This window comes from Budorcas taxicolor, chromosome 18 (genome assembly GCF_023091745.1).
Source record: "Budorcas taxicolor isolate Tak-1 chromosome 18, Takin1.1, whole genome shotgun sequence".
NCBI lineage: Eukaryota > Metazoa > Chordata > Mammalia > Artiodactyla > Bovidae > Budorcas > Budorcas taxicolor.
The window spans coordinates 25,915,791-25,936,645 of record NC_068927.1 but is presented as its reverse complement, the minus strand read 5'-3'; the positions used below and the strand labels follow the sequence as shown (position 1 = coordinate 25,936,645).

General features: G+C 60.7%; 1 protein-coding gene across 1 annotated transcript in view; it reads left to right on the top strand.

The window, feature by feature from the left end:
- Positions 1-13,843, top strand: part of GNAO1 (G protein subunit alpha o1) — a 164,200-nt gene extending 150,357 nt beyond the window's left edge. Inside the window, exons 5-8 of the mRNA XM_052655427.1 lie at positions 5,520-5,648; positions 7,421-7,550; positions 11,334-11,487; positions 13,572-13,843. Coding sequence (XP_052511387.1) covers positions 5,520-5,648; positions 7,421-7,550; positions 11,334-11,487; positions 13,572-13,759 — 601 coding nt within the window. The 3' untranslated portion in view covers positions 13,760-13,843. The remainder of the gene's footprint in view (positions 1-5,519; positions 5,649-7,420; positions 7,551-11,333; positions 11,488-13,571) is intronic.
- The last annotated feature ends 7,012 nt before the right edge of the window (positions 13,844-20,855 follow it).

The following is a 20,855-nucleotide window of genomic DNA, read 5'->3' as shown; positions in this document are numbered from 1 at the left end:
GAAAAGTAGAGGACAGAGGGGAGAGATCGACCTCAGGGCAGGAAAGAAGGGGGGGTGAAGCACTGAACGCCAGAGAGAGTGGGTGGGCAAGAGAGGGGAGGGCAGAGAGGTGGCCCTTCCAGTGACCATGGGGCCACATGACTGCCCACTGCAGCCTAGTCACTCCAGGCGTCTGGAGGTTTACATGTCCTTGGCCCCTGGATCAGGGGCTCCAGGGAATGGTCCTCAGTGGTCAGAGATGCGTCTTCTGTTTGAAGACACTGGGATTGCATTCCAGCTTTCAGGAAGCGCACTCACATTTACAGACTCGTGCCCAGGTTTTCAGTGGGCATGAGACACATGTGCTCCAACACTGATCTGCTCAGCCTCCTCTCAGCCGGGGCCCCTTTGCCCCCCAGGACACACCAGCAGTGGTCTGGAGAGGTTTTCAGTTGTCCTGATGAGGGTGGTGCTACCGGCATCTAGTGGGTAGAGGCCAGGGATGCTGCTGACTTCCTAGAGACACATCGTACAGCCCTCCACAGCAAAGAACTATCACACCCGCAGTGTCAGTAGCGCCAAGAGTAAGAAACGGTGGTCTCCATGGTGCCGATGTAGAGGAGGCCAGCACCGAGAAGGCAGCTTCCACTAACAGACACTGGGACGTGGCCACTGGCCATGAGAACAGTCGACAAACCAGGGGCTCGCCTTCCCCCCCTGCACGCCTAGATCGTCCCAGGGGCAAGCGCTTGTGTCCTGTGAGTCCCAGGTGGTAGTGACCCAGGCCCCAGTCCCTGATGAGCCCCTGGGACACCTTGGTGGTGGGGATGTGAGCCCAGAGGCTCAAGTCCACACGCAAATCATAGATTCTGACCCAGGTGTCCCCCCAGCCCCCAGTCAGGCCTCTCCCACTCCCTGCCCCCTACTCAGCCTTAGTCCAGACCCTTCCCATCCCCCCACTACCCTCAGGGGCACCTCAGGACATCAAATTGTGCCCCCCACTTAAATGATTGCCACTTAACTAATCAGAATATCAATCCATTGCAAAAAAAAAATTTTTTTTTAACAGTATGGAAAGGTATAAAATTCATAGTAGACTCCTCTTCCCAGGGCTGTCCCCCTCCCACTGTTAACTGTCTCTGTTTGTTTGTCCCAGTGATGTCCAGAAAACCTGACCTGCCGGCTCTCAGTGGTGTTCAATGGCTGCAGCTGGGAAAGCTGAGGGATTTAGCTCCCCTCCCTGCCTCCCATTTTTCCTTCCTTCCTTCACTCCTCTCCACTTCCACCCCCAGTTTTTTGGCTAGTTACAGGGTTATTTTTAGTTCTTCTGGCAGTTACCTTGATAAGTCACAAGGAGCGACTTGAGCGAGTACTCGTCAGCTCCCCCAGGTGAGCTGAGGAGGCGGCCCTCTGCTCTCTGGGAGGGCCTCTGCCCAGGGAAGGGGGGCCCGCAGGCGGGTTCCGAAGGCCCTCGGACACTTTCTGGTCCGGGGTTGCTTTGCTCTTGTAGTTTTAGCTGCTAGCCCTCGTCTTCTGACAGAGTCTGGGGCCTGAAGTAGATGTCTTGTGACAGAAGGGAGAGAGGCCTAACAGGGCCGTCGCCTGGCACAACTCTGGATGACATACACACCTCACACACACACACACACATTCTCACATACACCTCACACACACACACACACACACACATTCTCACATACACCTCATACACACCTCACACACACACACACACACACACACAAATTCTCACACCCTAGACAAGGACACCACACACTCTCATACTCACCTCACACATACACACTCACACCGAACCTACACACCACAGACACACTGTCACATACACCTCACACACACACCCTCACGCACACACACACCTCACACACATACACATATACCTCACACACACACCCTCACACACATGCACATACACCTCCCACACATACACCTCACACACACCCTCACACGCACATACACACCTCACACACACACATTCTCACATACACCTCTCACACACACACATTCTCACATACAACTCATACCTCACACACACACACACGCACACAAATTCTCACACTCTAAAGACACCACACACTCTCATACATACCTCACACACACACACTCACACCTGACCTACACACCACAGACACACTGTCACATATACCTCACACACACACCCTCACACGCACACACACACCTCACACACATACACATATACCTCACACACACACACACACACACATGCACATACACCTCCCGCACACACCCGCACACACCCCCTCACACGCACACACATACCTCACACACATACACATATACCTCCCACACACACTCACACATGCACATACACCTCCCACACATACACCTCACACACACAGCTCACCCTCACACACACACATACACCTCACACACACATTCTCACATACACCTCACACACACACACACACATTCTCACATACACCTCATACACACCTCACACACACACACACAAATTCTCACACCCTAGACAAAGACACCACACTCTCATACTCACCTCACACACACACACTCACACCCGACCTACACACCACAGACACACTGTCACATACACCTCACACACACACCCTCACACACATACACATATACCTCACACACACACACACACACACACCCTAGACATACATACCACACACACACACACACACCTTACATACGCACACCCCTCACTCTCACATACACACACACTCTCACACCCTAGACATACACACCACACATACACACACCCTCACACACACGCACATACACCTCACACACATACACCCTCACACCCTAGACATACACACCACACACACACACACACACACACACACACACACACACCCTAGACATACATACCACACACACACACACACACACCTCACACACACATACATACTCTCTCACACCCTAGACATATATACCACACACACACACACACACACACACACACACACACACACACTCACTCACACTCTAGACAATGTGAGTGGCTCCCCAAGGCCCGGAGCCCAGTTGCCGCCTAGCCGGCCTCTCACGTTACTGGGAGGCTCCAGGGCTTGGGGTGAGGGGACGCCATCCGGCCTAGGTCTCCCTCTGTCGTGGGTCTTTGAACACAGCCGGCACTCCCTCTCCCCTCTGAACGATGGCTCCAAGACAGGTCCTGGAAGCCCAGAAACCCCAGCACCTGCCAGCCAGGGCTGTAAAAGGTAGTTAGTTCCATGGTGTGGGAGGATCATTTTTCCCCAGACCTGGGTCCCCACTGGAGATGTGCCTGTAAAGCACCCTTCCGTTCAGAGCCCTCCAGAGCGGAAGCCCAGACGCTCACACTGAGCTCAGGGGCCTGTGTGCTGTGCCGTCACCTCCGTCACCCCCTCCAGCCTCTGCTCACTGCCTGCCCTGCCCTGCCCCATGTACAGCCTCTCCCCCACTCCTGTCCAGAGCCTGCAGGCCCGGCTCCTCCTCCACGGTGGGCGTGGCCTCTGCGCCCACCGGTCCCTCTGCCGGACCACGAGAGGCTCATCCCCTCACTGCCCTCCGTCTCCTCTCAAATGTTATCCTGCTCCACGAGCCTTCACCAGCCACCTGATACCAAACAGCGGCCCCCATCCGGCCTTCCCTCCTGACACTTACCGCCTCCTGACATGTTGTGCGGCTTACTGCTCTGCTAATTGCCTCATGTGCACACACCCAGGAACAGAGGCTCCAGGAGGTGGGGCCTGTGCCCCACAGCACCCAGGCAGGTGCACAGTCCCCTGAGCGCACCCTCTACCCTCCCGTGGCCACCTCCCTCCCTGCATGAGGCTCAGCCAGAGAGATGGAGGGCCAGGCTGTCTGCCTAAAGGAGGGTTCCCCAGCTGGAACGGGGCCAAGATCAGAGGCTCCCAGCCCAGGTCTCCAGCTGGGGACGACAGGAGGAGGCTCCTGAAACCAGCACCGCTTCTGGGCAAAGGCAGCTTGGGCAGAGGAGGGGCACGTACAGAGAGGTTAGGAGGACCTGCTCCAGGCTGAGGTTGGAGGCCGCCCAGATGCCCATGGGCCTGGCGAGGAGGCTCCACGGCGGCCAGGGCTTTCAGGTCTGCTCTGCCATCTCAGCCTCCCTCCTTTCACGGCGGAGACGAGGCCTGGAGGCCTGTGTAAGAGCACTGGCTCTGCAGTCGGGCAGACCCAGTCTTGACCCCCCAGCAGTGTCATCCCCTTTCTAGGAGTGTGGCTTCAAGCTCACCTTCCCTGAATCTGGGACCAACATCGGCTATGTTTACCTAGGGAGATTTCTTATAAGGATTTGAGGCAGCTTGGATTGTTGGTTTACCAGTGGACACCCTCCTTAGTGGAGGCATCTGCCCTTCCCAGCCGTGCCCCGCCAGCGGGTCTAGAGTGGGTTCTGATGAAGCTGGGCCCCTCTGTGCACAGCCTGGGACTCCCACATCACGCCATGACTCAGACCCTCAAGATTGCTCCCTGTGGGCTGCATGTGACTCCCCCTGCACAGGGATGGGTTGCCCAGCTGGCCCTGAGGGTCCCTGAGTCTTCCTGCCAGTCTGAGCGAGCTCCCCCTTCCTAGTTTCCTGGATCCCAGCCTGACTTAGGGTTCAAACCGTAACCCGTACCAACCCCTAAAGCCTTCCCAGCGTGTGGCCTTGGAGGACCAAATGCACAGGCCGGGTCTGTCTCCAGGGCAAGTGATGGCATGGCAGGGGCCTTGATGCCTAAGGTACCAGTGAGGCCCTGCCCCTGCCTGTCTGGGTGGCTTCTGGGCCTCCCTCCCAGGAGCATCAGATGGGAAGATGCGACAGTCCCCTGGTAAACCTGAGGAGTGTGAGAGGTGGGTGGAGGCTCAGAGGGCCTCTGGGAAGCACTGCAGGGTACCGTTAGGAGGTGGGATCCAAAACCCTGACTCAGGGCTGGGCCAGGCACTCACCTTCATTAGAAAACCTGAGTTTTCTAATCTAGGAAATAATACATTTACCTTAAGAAATTAAGGGTGGAACATGATAAGGCACAGAAAGACTAGAACTTAACTTTAGCCCATTGTTATTTTAAGATGAAGGAATGACAGTGTTAGAAACACGTGTGTGCATGCTAGGTTGCTTCATTCATGTCCGACTCTTTGGGAGCCTATGGACTGTAGCCCACCAGGCTTCTATGGGATTCTCCAGGCAAGAATACTAGGATGGGTTGCCATGCCCTCCTCCTCCCGACCCAAGGAACAAACCCAAGTCTCTTACATCTCCGCATTGGCAGGCAGTTTCTTTACCACTAGCACCACCTGAAAGCCCATAAACATGTTAGTCTCATTGAAAAGTCTGACCTTGTCTGAGCGAGCCTGGAACTGCGCGCGAAGCCCTTGGTCTGAGTTAGAGGCTCTGAGCGCCTGAGGCCGGGCCGTGAGCGTCTCTTCCTCAGCTCCGCCCCACGCCTGGCCCTGGACGGGTGATGCCGTCCCTCCCTGGCTTGGGTCGGGGCTGGCGCTCTGGGAGGGCAGTGCCCACACCCGGTCCACCGTCCCCGTGCGCTGCCGTCCCCAGCTACCTGGACAGCCTGGACCGGATCGGGGCAGCCGACTACCAGCCCACCGAGCAGGACATCCTCCGAACCAGGGTCAAAACCACCGGCATCGTAGAGACCCACTTCACGTTCAAGAACCTCCACTTCAGGTGAGGGCCAGGGAGACTCCCCATCCCTGGAGAGGGTGCTAAGACACGGGCGACCCCTGCCTCCCAGCCTCAGCTCATCTGGCGCATTCCTGTCTCAGGGAGCTCTCAAGTTGGGACAAGCAGTTGGATGCGAGAAGGGACCTGTGTGTACCTCTCTTTGCCACCAAGTTCGGGGGCTGTGGTGAGCAGGGAGGCTTCCTAGAAGAAGCATCCTGGAGAGGGGCTCTGAGAAACAGGGAGGATTCAAGTGGACAAAGGAGGGGAGTCCTGTCCCTGCCTGACTTCTGACGGGGAGGATGGTGGATCACCCAGGTGGTCTTTGAAGGCATGGAGGCGTGGGGGATAAGAGCAGGTGAACCTAAACAACGTGTTTTGTGTGACCCAAGGACCCATGTCATCTCAGAACTAGAAGGGGCTTGGAGAGCAGCTGGCCCACCCTCTCCAGGTATATAGGGGAAACTGAGACCTGGAGGAGCAAGTCTGTTCCCGAGCACAGAACATAGCTCAGGCCCAGGGTCTGAGCACCATAGGCCCTGCCAGGGCGTCATAGCACCACCTGGGGCAGCTTGCATGCCCTGAGGCCTGGGTGCCCCTAGCTGCCTCCAGCTGCCTCCTGGGTGTGGTTTCTGGGTGTTGGGTGGAGCAGGAGGATAGGCCAGGATAGCCGGGACAGTAGACCAGTAGACTCGAGTGAGGCCACTGCCTGGCCCTGCCCAGCCTGAGGCCCAGCCCCTGCCTGCTCCCACCCAGACAAAGGGCTGGAGTTCTGTCTCCATCCCTGTGAGGCTGCCTGAGGCCTCCCGTGAACCCGAGGAAGGCAGGGATGGGCCAGGCAGCCCCATGAGATGCCCCTGTGCCCTAGTCCCTCAGTCTCTCCCACTTACCAATCAGGGCAGAGGGTGTGGAGCTGGGCTGGGGGCGCCTGGCCCGCAGCAGCTGAGAGTATGTGCTGTGGAGGGGCCTCAGAGACCATCACCAGGGCCCAGTATTTCAGATGGAGAAGCAGGGTCCAAGGGAGGTGGTGACGGGATGAGGACCGGACCTGTGTCCTTGCTCCAGGTCCGCTGTGGGCTTCGGCCTGCGGCTGCTCTCCTCTATCAGTGGGTTGGGGCCCAGCCCACCCCGGCAGCTGTGCGTCAGGCCTGGGATCTTCACTCAGGGCGTTAGATGTGAGGTTGACCTCGCACTTCCAGGACCAAATCCCCTCTGCCACCATCTCCCCTGACAGCTCTCATGCCCCAGGGGATGATGCTGAGAAGGGGTGAGGGAGGGTGGGCACAGAGCAGAGAGACAGACGTTGACAGCCAGACGTCTGCAGACCGACGTTGGTCTCACCCCAACTCCCGCCGGCACCCTGCACTCAACCCCTTGCTGCTTCACTGGGCCTCCACGTGGGAGCTGCAGGTCCCTGCCCACCTCCCTCTGTGCCTCCCAGGCTGCTCTGGGGTTTCCCCGGACCACAGACGTGAACAGACATGCTCAGAAAGCTGGAGGCTTGCGAAGGCACGTCCAGCCGAGGTCACCCCTTCCCGACAGCGCTGAGATGCAGGGGCGGGTCTTGGCATCGCTGTGTGGGGCATTCCCGGGGCAGAGCAGTGATGGCCACCCCACCCCGAGGGTGCCGTGCTCGGTCCTCAGCCCGAAGCGAGGCTCCTTGGGAGGCTTGCTGTGTGCACAGCAGCCTTCCTCCCTGACCCCACAGCTCAACCAGTGTCCCCACACCTGCTGGGGTCTCCCTACCCCCACCCCCAGCTCTCCTGTCTTCCCGGTAGGCTGTTTGACGTCGGGGGCCAGCGGTCTGAGCGCAAGAAGTGGATCCACTGCTTCGAGGACGTCACGGCCATCATCTTCTGCGTCGCGCTCAGCGGCTATGACCAGGTGCTCCATGAAGACGAGACCACGGTGAGTGGCCCCAGCCCGCCCGGCCTCAGTGGCCCACGGTGCCTCTCGGGCGGAGCCGGCTGCGGGGGTGGGGGGGGTCCGTCCTTGGCTTGGTTGTTCCCACCTCTCTCCTGACTTCAGCCAGATGCCTCATGATGCCAGTGCAGTGAAGGCAGCCTTGGGCCCCCTGCCAGAGGCTGTGTGCAGATGCCAGGGCGCGGGCAGCAAGGGCCTCTTCAGTAAACACAGCAGAGTCGCAGAGGCCGTCAGGCCAGAACCAAGTTAAGCAAATCCTAAATGAAATCAGGGTGCTGTCAAGCAAGAATTTATGTAAGACAGAAATAGCAGTTCTTAGCCCCGACAGCCCTCCCTGAGCAGTGGACAGGGCTGGCAGAGGGTTGGGCCATGGGCCAGGGCTCATGGTGAGTGACAGGGTGGGGGGCACAGGCCCCTCTCCTGGAGGGCGCCAGCCCGGGTTCCCACCTTCCGTCTCTGCGTCTTCAGTCTGGGGCCTCGGAGAACTGCCAGGCTGGGGGGAACTTCAGAGGGGGGTCCTCTCTGCAGGGGGTGCTGCCTTTCTCTGGGCCTGGCCTTGGTTTGCTGCTGGATTCAAGGAGCACCCTCTCTATCTTAGGGGTGTAACCATCATACCCGCCTGGTGGGGTGTGTGCAGTGGGGTGAGAATCTTCAAGAACTTGGAACCGTCTCTGGCTTAGCAGCCCTGGGCTGGTGGTTTTGTCGTCCCTGAGGGTTGTCCTGAGCCGGGGTCCCACTGAGCTGCCCACAGAGAGGTGGGCCTGGTGGGGTCTCAGGAGACAAGCACCCGCTGAGGTGGGGCTTCTGGGCCGTGGGGTCACATCCTTGGCGATCGTTAGCTCCTGTGTGTGATGCAGGCAGGCACAGACCCCTGGCGCTGAGGTGTTGGGACTGGGCTTGTCAGGGTGGGCCTTGAGCAAGGCTGTCTTCTTTCCGGGTCTGTCTCGTCGTCGGTCCTGCCTGCCAGTCCCACGGGGCTGCTACTGAGGTCTGCTGGGCTTTGGGGTGTGGTGGTATGGGAAGAGGCGCCGCCGTTCGGAGAGGTCGGGCTTATGCAGTGACGGTGCCGTGGTTAGATGGGGCCAGAGCCACCGGCCAGGTGGGCCATCAGCACTCGCGCCGCATGCTGACCTGTCGCCCTTGCCTTTTCTCCTTCAGTACCTGGAACACTTCCGAGCGGGGCATCCGCGGAACCCCACAAACCCTGCTGTGTTCCGGGGCGAGGCTCTGGGACCCCAGTTGTGCAGCTCTTTCTAACACTGGCACTGTTCTCAGTGGCCTCAGGAGCCGTGGTGTCTAAGACCCCCAGACCTGGACCTACTGACTATCCCGAAGCCCAGGTCGGCTCCTGCTGCCCCCATAAGGCACCGCACACAGAGACCACCCCAGCCCATCTCTCACTGATCCACTGTTGACCCTGCTTCTGGACCCACTGTTCACAGCCCGCCGGGCCACCGTGTGGTCTGAGCTCCATTTGGCTCATCTCTTCTCCTTGCTGCTCCTGGGAGTGGGAAGCAGGGCCGGTGCAGGAAGCTGATCCTGCTGTGAGTTTGAAAGAAAACCAAGCAGTGGCGTGTCGAGGGCCCCAGGCCTCTTCCCGGAGACCCGTCCGGCTCAGTCCCAAGGCCCACGGCCCTCTCAGGAAGGGGCGCACACTGGCCTCCGGAGCATGGGCAGAGCAGAGGATGTCAGAGCGGGTCTGGCAGCCACGGGGTCCCAAGCTCTGTGGCCTGCGAGTCTCAAGTGAACCCAGCAGGTGCTGGGCCTCACGCTCAGATGGCCTTCCCAGTCTGCCGGCCCGCCAGCCCTGTGCCAGCTCCTCACCAGCTCTCGCTCTGGAGCAGGGCCCATTCTGGAGCACCTTCCTCCTCGCCTTCCTACTTTCACTGTCTCTGTCCCATCCTCTCCCTTGGCTCCTTCTCCCCCGTTTCCCTGCCCTTCTTCACAAAGGCTGGGTCCGAGGACAGGAAGCCACATCATGTGGGGTTGCGAATGGGCTCTTCCTGGGTTCCTTTCCACCCGGGAGAGAGCGGCAGCCTCTCCAGAGCTCGGGCGTTGGCATCACCACTCGACAAGAGCCTTCAGAGGCGGCTCCTTGCCATGGTGCCAGTGAGAATAGCGCCCTGCCTGTGTGTCCAGGGCCAGGTGGACATAGCCCGGGGTCTAGCGCCACCGCTGACACCGTGGGAGCGTGGCAGCCACCCCACCTGCTCCTCTGTAAAGTGGAGCCCATGACGAGAGGCCTCTGGGCAGCTCTGAGGACCCCTGGGGCTGAGGGCTGTAAGAGTGTCTGCGCTTGCTCGGGACCCTTCATGTAGCAGACGGCAGCTGTGATACGACTCTGCCCAGGAGCACCCCTTGAGGCCAAGTGGTGGGACTCGCACGTGCTGCCCCCGGGAGCAAGAGCTCCAGCCGCTGACCCATCCTTGGTCGTCCACCTTCCTCTCTGGTCGGCCCTGCCCCGCCCTCCCAGGCCGGAGGAGGTGGGGGGTGAGAATTGGGGCTGCCTGAGAAAAAGGTGTCTGGGGGCTCCTGGAGCTTGGCCAGGAGCTGTGGGGCTGGTGGCTGCCCGCCCACCAGCTGGCCACCCTGCCTGCCACAGCCCGGACCCCTGCGGCCCTGGGCCTCACTTGCCACAACTTCTCAGCAGCAGCACCGTCACCGCCGCCTGCAGGGCCTTAACTTGCCAAACCAAGGCCAAACCCATGAGCAGATTCTGAGAGACGCTGCAAGTCGGGCAGGTATGAAGCGCCTCCTTCCAGCTGAGACCGTCAGCTAAGAGTTGAAAGCAGCAGGTTCCCAGGGCACCGCCGGGTGACTTTGCTGTGAAGCCTGCCCCTACTCCCGCGTCCCACCCTCCTCACCGGCCAGCCTAGGCTGGTGCGCCCCACCTCGCCTTCCATCTCCAGCCACACGGTCCACAGACCTGGGGCGGCCGTGGTCTCTGGAGCCTGCCCTGGAGGCCCTCCAGACAGATCGGCTTTGACTTCCTGGCCTGAGACTGGTTGAACTAATTTGGAGTTTTTTGGGGGTTTTTTCCCTCTCTTTCCTTCTCATGTTTTCTGGGTTTTTTATCTTCCTCTCTGTTTTAATCTGTTTTGCTGGCTTTCATCTTGGGGTTCTTCTGGCCCCTCTACTGGGAACACAGTCTCGATAAGCAGCTCACACAGAGCTGCCCCCAGCCCAGCCACGGCCCAGGCAACCCACCCGGTCCTCAACCAGACCAAGGCCACAGCAAGAGCACTCCCCCGACGCTGTCCCCCTGGTGTCTGCTTCCAACTCTGGATTAATGCGAGGATCCCTTAGTCCTCGGTTAATGTTTCCCAGCTGAATGCGTGCATCCTCCCGCCCCCGCTGGTGGAGCCGAGTGCGACCCCCTGTAGAGCCATCTGCATGCCCCGCGGTCCCCCGTGGGCATGTGGAGGGTGGCGGGGCCCTGCCCCCGCGTGCATGGTGCATGTCCCCTCCATGGTGGGCTGGAGTCACTCCGGCGACCTCACTGCTCCCGCCCAGGTCAGCCCTCTCTGGGGAAGGCACAGTGTTGCCCCACCCTGCCCTGCTCCCTGCTCCACTCCCACCCCACCCGCGTGTCGAATGCAGCAGGGACCAGGTCCTTGTCCTTGTGGGTCCTTGCGTCTCTGTCCCTGGTGGTACGTTCAGCCGTGTTGGCAGGCCGCCCCTCGCTTGTCCCTCTGTGTCACTGGCCGTGGTGGCTCAGGGCCCCGGCGCCACGCAGGCCTCACTCGCCTCTCCCCCACTCTGTTGCAGAACCGCATGCACGAGTCGCTGAAGCTCTTTGACAGCATCTGCAACAACAAATGGTTCACGGACACGTCCATCATCCTGTTTCTTAACAAGAAGGACATATTCGAAGAGAAGATCAGGAAGTCTCCGCTCACCATCTGCTTTCCGGAGTACACAGGTAGAGACGGCCGCTTCCCGCAGGGACTGCAGGGGCCTCTCAGTCCCCCTTCACCATGTGCTGCAGACGCACCAGGCTCTGCCCCAGAGGGTCTAGCACAGAGCCGAAGGCGGGTCCCCTGCCTCCCTGTAGCATGCTGTAGCAAGGGGCCTGGGGCAGCCAGCTGGGCTTCCTAGTCAGAGGAAGCAGGGCTGGAATCCTGGCTTGGCCACTTACAAGTCCTTGACCCTGGCAGCCTCTGGACCTCAGCTCAGTCGTCTGTATGTAGAGCTTGTCAGTACAGCGGTAACACCAAGATGATACTGGGGTGAAGATGGGGCTTTGAGCCAGACAGCCCAGGGTTTCTGCCCCAGCTCTGCCACTCACAGCAGGTTATACAACCTCTCAGAGCCTCAGTTTCCACATCTGTGAGATGGGTAATCACCGTGATTATCCATCCCTTCCTCCCAGAGTTGCCAGGAGGACAAAGTGAGCAGGAATGAGTTGATTAGCATGGCAGTGGGTGCGTAGTAAGTGCTCACCGAACACGCTTTTGTGACCGTGTTGACAACTGAGAAGTACCCTGAGGGCACCCCACATGGGTAGTTATGAGTCAAAAAGCCTGCTGGATGCGAGAGCCTCATGAACGGTCCTGCTCACACCTCCCTGCAGAGGACGCTGTGCCCGACGGAGGCCGCCTTTGTCACGGTTGGGCAGGGTCACCCAGCTGGGGTAGGTGGGCAGCCTGACCAGGCCCCGGTGGAGCAGCAGCATGGCTAGAGTAGCCCACTGGCCCACTGGCTCTGCAGGATGGCCAGGGCCTGGTCAGAGAGACAAGTGGACGCAGAAGTGGGCATCTCCAGCCTGCCCAGCCCCCAGCCTGGAGAGCACAGGGGGAATCAGAGTCCCAGCTTCGTGTAGGGGAGCCTCCAGGCTGAACCCCAATTCCCCAGGAGTGGACGTGGGGGCCACGGCTCAGAGCTGGGCAAGTGGTGCAGCTTACTGTCTCTCCCCTTCCTCGAGATTAGGCTGACGGCCCCCAGGCCAGACCCCAGCAGCACACGGCCAGAGGCAGGCCGGGCTCAGCACCCTGTGCACACACCAGTCGGCCTCTGTTTAGTCACGTATGAATTGTGGAGGGTCCGAGCATCCCACCCTAGGTGACCAAGACTGTGGCCCACAGGGCAGCAAGAAGCAAGGGAGTCAGTCACCAAGGCCAGTTTGGTGCTGACGAGGTCCCAGGGACCCTCTCCCTCACCTCCAGCCCAGATTTAGGAAAGAGCTATGGTCTAGTAGGCCCTCCAGGTCTGTGCCCCTGTGCCGAGGGGTTAGGTAGCCCCCATCTCCACAGGCGTGCCCCTCCCGGATTTCTGGTTTGCACTGCGGCTCCAAACCCAGCCCCTTCCCTCCCTCCCTCGGCGGGTCTGGCGACCCTGCCTGGGCCTGTGGAGGCTTCAGGCAAAGCCAGGAGTCCCTTCTGTTCCTCCCTGAACAGCAGCTGCTCTCCTGAAACCCCACAGAGCAGTGTGGCAGCAAGTCAGGGGGCCAGACAGTTCATCCCTGGAAGGTGGACTTGAGAAGGAGGCAGGAGGGGATGAGAGGAAAGAGGCCAGGGCAGCTTGCGGGCACTGCTGAGTGTCCACCCGGCTTGCCCAGCAGCGGCCAAGGGCGAGGGCACACCTGTCTGCTCTGAGGAGTGGCCGCTGGCAGAGGACAGCCTGCAGGGGCTGGCAGAATTCTGATCCCCTATGAGCGCTGGTGCAGGCTTCTTTGGGCAGGACCCCCAGGAAGGAAGCATGTTTGCATCAGGAACCTATAGGTGCATCTATAAAAGTTGAAACAAGAGTTCTGTGAAACAGGACCCCACCCTTAGTGCCGGTGAGACCCAGTGAGGTCTGTGCTCTCGCTTCCTTCATGTTTTTAAACTGGACATGAGCCGCAGACTTGATTTCATAACCTGCTGTTGGTTGCGCTGAGCTGTCTTTAGGTTCCTCCTGCAAGGGAGTCACTAAGGGGCCCCTGGTGTCCACTCCCTGGCCTGTGGCCTGACTGGCACCCAGGTGGGGGCCTGGCCTCACCAGCTCCCGACCTGGTCTCTCCCGCAGGCCCCAACTCCTTCACAGAAGCCGTGGCTTATATCCAGGCCCAGTATGAGAGCAAGAACAAGTCCGCCCACAAGGAGATCTACACCCACGTCACCTGTGCCACCGACACCAACAACATCCAGTTTGTCTTTGATGCCGTGACGGACGTCATCATCGCCAAAAACCTTCGGGGCTGTGGCCTCTACTGAGCCCCGGCCTCACTGCCCAGCCCCCTGCCACCCTGCTGCCCCAGCCCACCCTGGAGCCCACGCTCCACCACCTCCCAGCCCACTCTCTGCCCTCGACAAGGAAGCGCCAGCGGCTGGCACCGGGGGGGTGGACAGGAAGCGCCCTCCACGGCCACCCTGGCCCCAGATGCCAGAACACGTGGTAATGGGGCTGGTCGGGACGCCGAGTGCCCACACCTGCCGTAACGGGTGACTCGCCAGCCTTTGCTTCGTCGCCGGGTCTCTTCCCTGGGGGAGAGGGCTGTGGGGTCAAGGCCGCCGGAGTGGGTGTGTGCTCTACGTGCGGTGATTCACGCTCGAAGTCTTGGGGTCTCTTCCTGTCGTCTGAGGCTGTGCAGGGTTGGGGGCGGTGGGAGCCACTGCTCAGCTTTTCTTGGGGTCTCTCTGGTCGAGGGCAGCTCCGTCACCAAAAAGCCAGGGTGGGACCAGGCCACCAGCTGTGTGTGGGTCTGGGGGTGCTCAGGCCTCGGCCACTGCCTCCCTTCCTCCTCCCCTCGGATCTCCACCCCCTGGAGCCAGCCCTTCCTTCTCTGGGCTCCCCAGTACCCTCCTGGGGAACCCCCACCCCCAACTCTCGTAGGTCTGCAAATGCTTCTGAGACTGACTTCTTGCAGAGGTGTCTGAGGGGTGGTGGGAAGGGTTGAGTCCCGCGGTGCCTGGACAGAGGTCGGTGGGGGAAAGCCGTGGGGAGAGGAGGCCCAGACTGCCATGGGGGCCTCACACCCCACCTTTGCAGGCCCCAGGGTGGTTCCTCTACTTCTGCCCTCAGCCAGGTCTCAGGCGGCCATTCTGGAGTGTGAGGGGATGTGCTTTTTTGTCTTGAATTCAGGGTGAATCCAGTGCAAACATGCTGGGGTCCCAGGGGGCCTGGGGACTGGAGATCCTGGGGTGGAGGAGGCCCAGGAGAGGTGTGGACACGGCCCCTGCAGCCAATGTCCCAGCCTCCTCCTGTCTTGGTGAAGAAATAGAGTCTGTTTGCAGCCTTTGGGGTCCCGCCAGCTCAGGGGGCAGAGGAAGGCACGTGGACAGGCCCACCACACTGGAGTGCCCTGTGAGGGGTGCAGCCTGGACCCCACACACACACCCAGTCCCCTCCTCTGGACCAAGAGTCCTCAGACCCCTAGGAGGAGGTTTGCTCCTGAGATACCTGAGCAGAAAAGGGTGGGGTGACTCCTCCTGGTGACTCAGGCCCTGGCTGGCCTGGGATGGTGAACACATCACCCCCTCTCTCCTGGGTGCCCCTCCTGGCTGATGCTGCCAACCCACAGCCTGGCAGATGCTCCATGTGCTTGGGTGGTGGCTCTGTCCCTTGAATGATGGCTCTGCCTGGGGAGACATATGTGCCCATGGGAAGAGAGGGGCTACCCCTCGAGGGGGCTCCAGCTCCTCCCTCCTCAGGCCCTCTACTCCTCCAGCCCCCACACTGGGCTCTGCTCGGTCCTGGGTCAGGCAGCACCCCTGAACTCCCAGCGCAGCCCCCGACTGCCCTGCAGCCAGGAGCCCTGGGCTGCTTGTTTCCCACAGGCAGAGCTCTGGGTGGTGCAGTGGAGAGCCAGGGCACCTGCCCTAGTGCCAGATGCCCTCAGGGGTGGCTGAGCCCCGTCCCCTACCTGGCTCTCCACTGCTGCCCCTGGTCTCGTGGGAACTCGCCAAGCATCCAGGAGCCGCCCTGCCAGCCCAGGTCCGTTTCGGTCTTGTCTGCCTTGCTGTGTGCTGTGCCTTGTACCCGGTGCTGGGTCGTGGCAGAGATCAGGCCCCTGGAGCCAAATGCCTCCATGTCCCGTGTGGGCAGCCCAGGCCATCTTGCCCAGTGCTGAAGACGTTGCTGTTAGTTCTGGGTACCACCACCCTGGGTATGACCAACTGTGCCCCTCAGTCTGTCCTATGACCCCAGGCTCAAAAGCAGCTGACAAGGCCCCATCTCTAAGGCCGTCATCCTGGAGATGGCGGTCACCAGCTCTCCTGGGCAGCAGGCAGGTGGGAGGTCCCCGGACCGCAGCCCACCCTGCCTGCAGCATTAGGAGGCTGGGGAGCTGGGTGCTTGGGGCCTTCCTGCCCCTCTGTCCCCTGGGTGGCCTGTTCCGTCTCTGCCCTGCTCAGCTGCTTGTGCTGTTCCTGCCCTCTGACCCGGGCCTGCCCAGGCGTCCCTGGCTGTCTAGTCACAGCCCCCACGGAGCAGGTGTCTGGGGTGAAATTCCCTCCTGTCCACTGCATCTCCCGTCCGCACCGTCACAGGCGGCTCCACCCTGCGGAGGAGCAGCTGAGGTGACAGACAAGTTTTGGCTCCGTCGTGGGTGTGGGGGTGCCGGGGGCGGTGTTATGAGTGACCAGACCAGGTGGCCCCATGTGTGGCCCCCCAGAGGCCATGCTTCAGCCCTCTGAGGGCCTCTAGTCATCAGGCCAAAGGGAACCTGGTTCTGGGAGGGGCGCCCACGCTGAGCCCTTGAAGGCTGCGCCTGCCACCTGGATGCCCGTGGGCAGCGTCTGTGTCCTGTGCCGATTGCCCCGAAAAGAGTGGGCGCTTGGCCTTCCCACCGAGAGCAGGGAGGGGCCCCAAGGCACTCTGGCCTGACTGGAGGGGGCACTGCCTGAGGCCCGCGAAGAGTCTCAGTGGAGCCTCCTCCCTGAGGAAGAAGCAGGGACTGCCCCAGCCCTGAGCAGACAGCATGGCTTGGGGCCTCTTGCCAACAGCTGGGACAGTACAGTTCTGGGGCCTCCTTCCACAGAGCACTAGAGGCCTAGCGCCCTGCCCCCCTGCGCTCTCTGGCCGCAGCAGAGCCTGGGGGCCCGTGGCCACATGGGGGTAGGAGGCACAGCTCGGGCAGACGACCACCCTGGTATCTGGTGCCGGGATACCCCGGTATCTGGGCCGCCCAGCGCCAACCCCCCCCCACCCCCGCCCATATCCAGCTCCACGCCCCAGAAACTGGAGGCACCCTGCCCCCACGGCGGTCCTCTGTGACTCCACAAGTGCCCTGCCTACCTGGAGCCCCCACAACAAGGCTGTCCGTAAACCCCCAGCGGGGAGGACCAGGCATCAGCTCGCCTAGGCCCTTCCCTTCTGCCGGGGTGAGTCCTGCAAGGGAAGACTTCACCCCTCCCTGCCCTGGGACAGTTTCTGCCTGGTGCATGATCCTGCCAGTTCTCCACTCTGGCCCATGTCTCTCCTGGCCTCTCCCTCTTCTCTGGCCTGACCCAGGGCAGGCCAAGCACATGCCTCTTGGTGAGTAAATCCACTGCAGTCCGGGCCCCGGCCTTTTCTCCAGACCAGGCAGTGTTTTGCCCCCTCTCTGCGAGGTAGGGCACACCAAGCCTCCTTGGGTGGCCCCTGCCCTTCCCTGAGCCTTCTGGATGCCTTCAGGCACAGCCTGGCAGTTCTCAGGAACTGAGGCCCGAGGCTCCAGCTCCAGGGCCAACAGAGATTCAACCTGGGGTGCCAGAGGCCAGCACCCCCCAGACAGTCCCCCTGACGTCAACCCACAGGCCTACAGAGAGAAGGGTCCAGCTGCCCATGGCAATGAGACCAGATAGGACAGCCAGATCAGGAACAGGGTCTGTGAGCTGCTGCCCCTGACTCCACCCTCACCCCCAGAAAGGCGAGTCTCAGTCCTCTGGGCCAGAAACAAAGTAAGGCCTTCCCTTGGGGGCTCCAGGCAGACCCCACCCCAACAGGTGAAGGCCCCTGTCGGGGGAGGGCCTGGCCCGGGCAGAAGCAGAGAGGGCCCACCCAGACCCTGTGCACCCAGACCACCAGCCTGAACGCACAGCCCGTTCCCTGTAGAGCCAGCGGCTCACAGGCACCGCTCTCCTATGGCCTGTCCTCTCATTGCCCCCCACACCCCTGCACCCCTGTTCCTGCCGCCTCCCCGAGCAGCCAGGCCTTTCACCTCCCTCTCTCCTCTGCCTCGGCCCCCCTGCATCCTCCCCTCCTGTGCCCGGCAGAGGTGGGCCTGGGCACCCCCTTCCTTCCTTAGCAAACCTCCTGTCTTAGGTACAGTGGTCCCACCTCCCAGCCCCACCACCACCCACCCCATATTAACTGTAATTTTGTAAGAAGAGTGACTCGTTGGTTTAATAAATCTCTAGTCATTGTAATAATTTATTGGCTGACGTAATGTATTTATTAGTCACCTACCATTAATAAAAAGTGCCAGCTTTTTCTAGTGTGAGTGTGGTGTGTTGTATCAGTGCCCAAGTTGCTTCTGCCGGGCACCCTACCTCATGCTGCGTGTCCTGGGGCTGGACTGCGGGCCACCCGGCAGAGGGCACAGTGCACCAGGGCAGGGGGATTCCAGGTGCCAGGGGGTGTGGTGAGGGCAGAGGCTGCCCTGTCCGTCCAGAGGGCTTGGCGCCAGCCACTGGCCACACTCTGCTGGCGAGTGGGAGAGACAGGAAGGTGATGCTGAGCTGGGGTGGGTGCTGTCGCCTGGCTGTGACCCCTGGCTTCCTTCTCTTCTCTCAGATGTTGACATCACTTCTGAACGTGTTCTGGCATCCGTGTTCTCTGGGCAAGCATGTACGGACAGGCTGGGCTCTTGGTTCCTTGGCAGTGGGTTCCAGTGGGTTCAGAGTGATGAGCGGTGAGGCCTGCGGGGTGAGGAGGGGGTCTCAGTGCCGGCGCCTCCCCTCCCCACCACCGTCCCTGCATCTCCCTCCGTCCAGGCTCACCCCCCAGGTCTGCCCAGGGAGCCTCACTGCCTGCGGGCCCCTCTCCTGCTCTGTGCCGCTCGCTCGCTCGCTTGGAACCGGGACCTCTTCAAGGGTGTGCATTTTCACTCCGTGACTAGACTGTGCGCTCTCTGTGAGCAGGAGCCTGTGCTGGTCATTCCTGCAGCCCCACAGACGGCTGCACACTGACCTTGCTGGTGTGAGCGGGAAGAGCGCCCGCCCTGCAGCCCCGGGGCAGGCAGGGGCTGAGCCTTAGCCTAGTGGCACTTGAAGCCGGGCAGCTGGCCTGAATCGTTCGTTTGGACCAACGCTTGGCGGCCTCCAGACCTTTCAGCCCAGCCCAGCCCATGTGCCATATGGTTGGAGTCCCTACTCTCAGCTCAGGTCTCTCTGGGGGCCTCTTCTGGTTCTGGGAGTGCCCTGGGCATGTGTCCCCAACATGCCCCCGCCACGTCTATAGATCAAATTGAGCTAGTTGGGCAGCGAGGTGGGACCTTGCCTCTGGCCATGGGCTTCCAGCTTGTGGTTGAGCAGCTGTAGGCCAAGATGCTGCTGCGTGGTGGGGAGGCGTTTCCTCTGGAATCCTTGGCTTGGAGCGGCTCTGCTCTGCTTCCCTGGTGGGCCGGGGACCCTGGGTATTCCCAGCCCTGGCCCTGAGCAGCACCTGCTTGACCTCCTAGGAAACCTCCGCCTGCCCGCTTCTGAACAGGCTCCACTGAAATGGCACCAGGGGGAAGTGTCATGCATTTTCTCTACTCGAGGGTGACTATGCAGTGACCGACCTGCAGAATCTGGGTGGGGGATTGAGAATGAAATGGACTGGTTGAGGCCAGGAGGATAGTAAGACCATAGGAGTCTGCCGGATTTGTGCGGCAGGTCCCAGAGGCTGCAGTAATACCACTGTCTAGGGGCCCCTGAGGGGCAGCTGAGACCCAAGACCACCCCCTCCACCAACTGGCTTTGGCTGTAAGAACAAGGGTTTGGTGCCAATGCCTCTTCCAGGTCACCAGGATAACAACCCAGCCATGCAAGAGATGAACAAAGACATGCGAGGCCGGCCGTTTATTCTGACCATTTATTCTGGAGCCCACAGGCTACTCACGCTGGCCGGAGAGACCCACTGTGTTGCAGAAGCTGTGGTCTGGCCCAGAGTCGGGGCCACCTCTCTGTCCTTCCTAGTCCCAGCCCTGTCACCTCTGTGTCCCCTAAGGATTAATGGGGTTAAATGACACAAGGCAGGGAAGAGCTGGCAGAGTGGGACTCAGTGACAGGTGGTGGTCACTTCACATTCAAGCAGCCCACTCGGCTCCACTGCCTGCTTGTCTATCTCCGGGGATAACGCCCAGAGATGCCCACACCACTGCTCTGCTTATTCTTATTCTGGTTAGAATAAGGCTGTCCTTGCCCAGGGCAGAAGGCTGTCCCCAGGGTCCTGCTTGATTGGGAGTGCACATCCTTTTGGTTCATTTACTAAACAAACTCCTGTGTGCAAAGCAGTTCTGCACGGCTTTCAGCTCTCGTGACCTGACCTGTGGTTGAGTTTGACCCAGCCCAAGGGAGTGCGGCCATCCCCCAGGCAGCCTGTGCAGTAGCGTTTCCCCAGTCCCCGGAGGATGCTGGCAGGAGCCACAGGAGGGGCCTAGAGCCCCTCTCCACTCCCGGAGGACACCCCCACCCACAGGTTAGGCCCAGCAGGAAAGGTGTGGACCGGAAGGCCAGAGCACAGATCTCATGCTCCTGTCCAGCAATCCCCCCAACACACACACATGCACGTGTACACACACACGTGCGCACACAGACGCAGGGAGACCCTCTCATGGCTTCGGACTCTGCAGAGGGGAGGGTTGGTCTCCCTGTCCTCAGCCTCTCCCAGGGAGCCCTGGTTGGTTCCCAGTCCTCTCTCTGCCACCGGCCCCGAGACGGGAGTACGGGTTGCTCTGAACACTGGATACAAGAAGCGCCGTGCTGTGCGGGACGTTCTACCTGTCCACCTTCCAAGGAGCCGTTGGGGCCCAGCAGCCCTTCTGAGCCTCCAGGTAGCCCCGATCCTCCCTTTCCTGCCTAACTGTCGTCTTCTCTTTCCCTGTCTCCCTGTCTGTCCCTCTCGCTGTCTGTCTGGCTCTCTCCCCTCCCCGCCTGGGGCTGCAGAACCGCATGCACGAGTCTCTCATGCTCTTCGACTCCATCTGCAACAACAAGTTCTTCATCGATACCTCCATCATTCTCTTCCTCAACAAGAAAGACCTCTTTGGGGAGAAGATCAAGAAATCACCTCTGACCATCTGCTTTCCCGAATACACAGGTGGGTGCCGCATGGGCCTGCCAGGGACCTGCATCTCCCGGGCATCTGGCAGGTGGGGAGGGGCTAGAAGAGGCGAGGGTGCTGCCC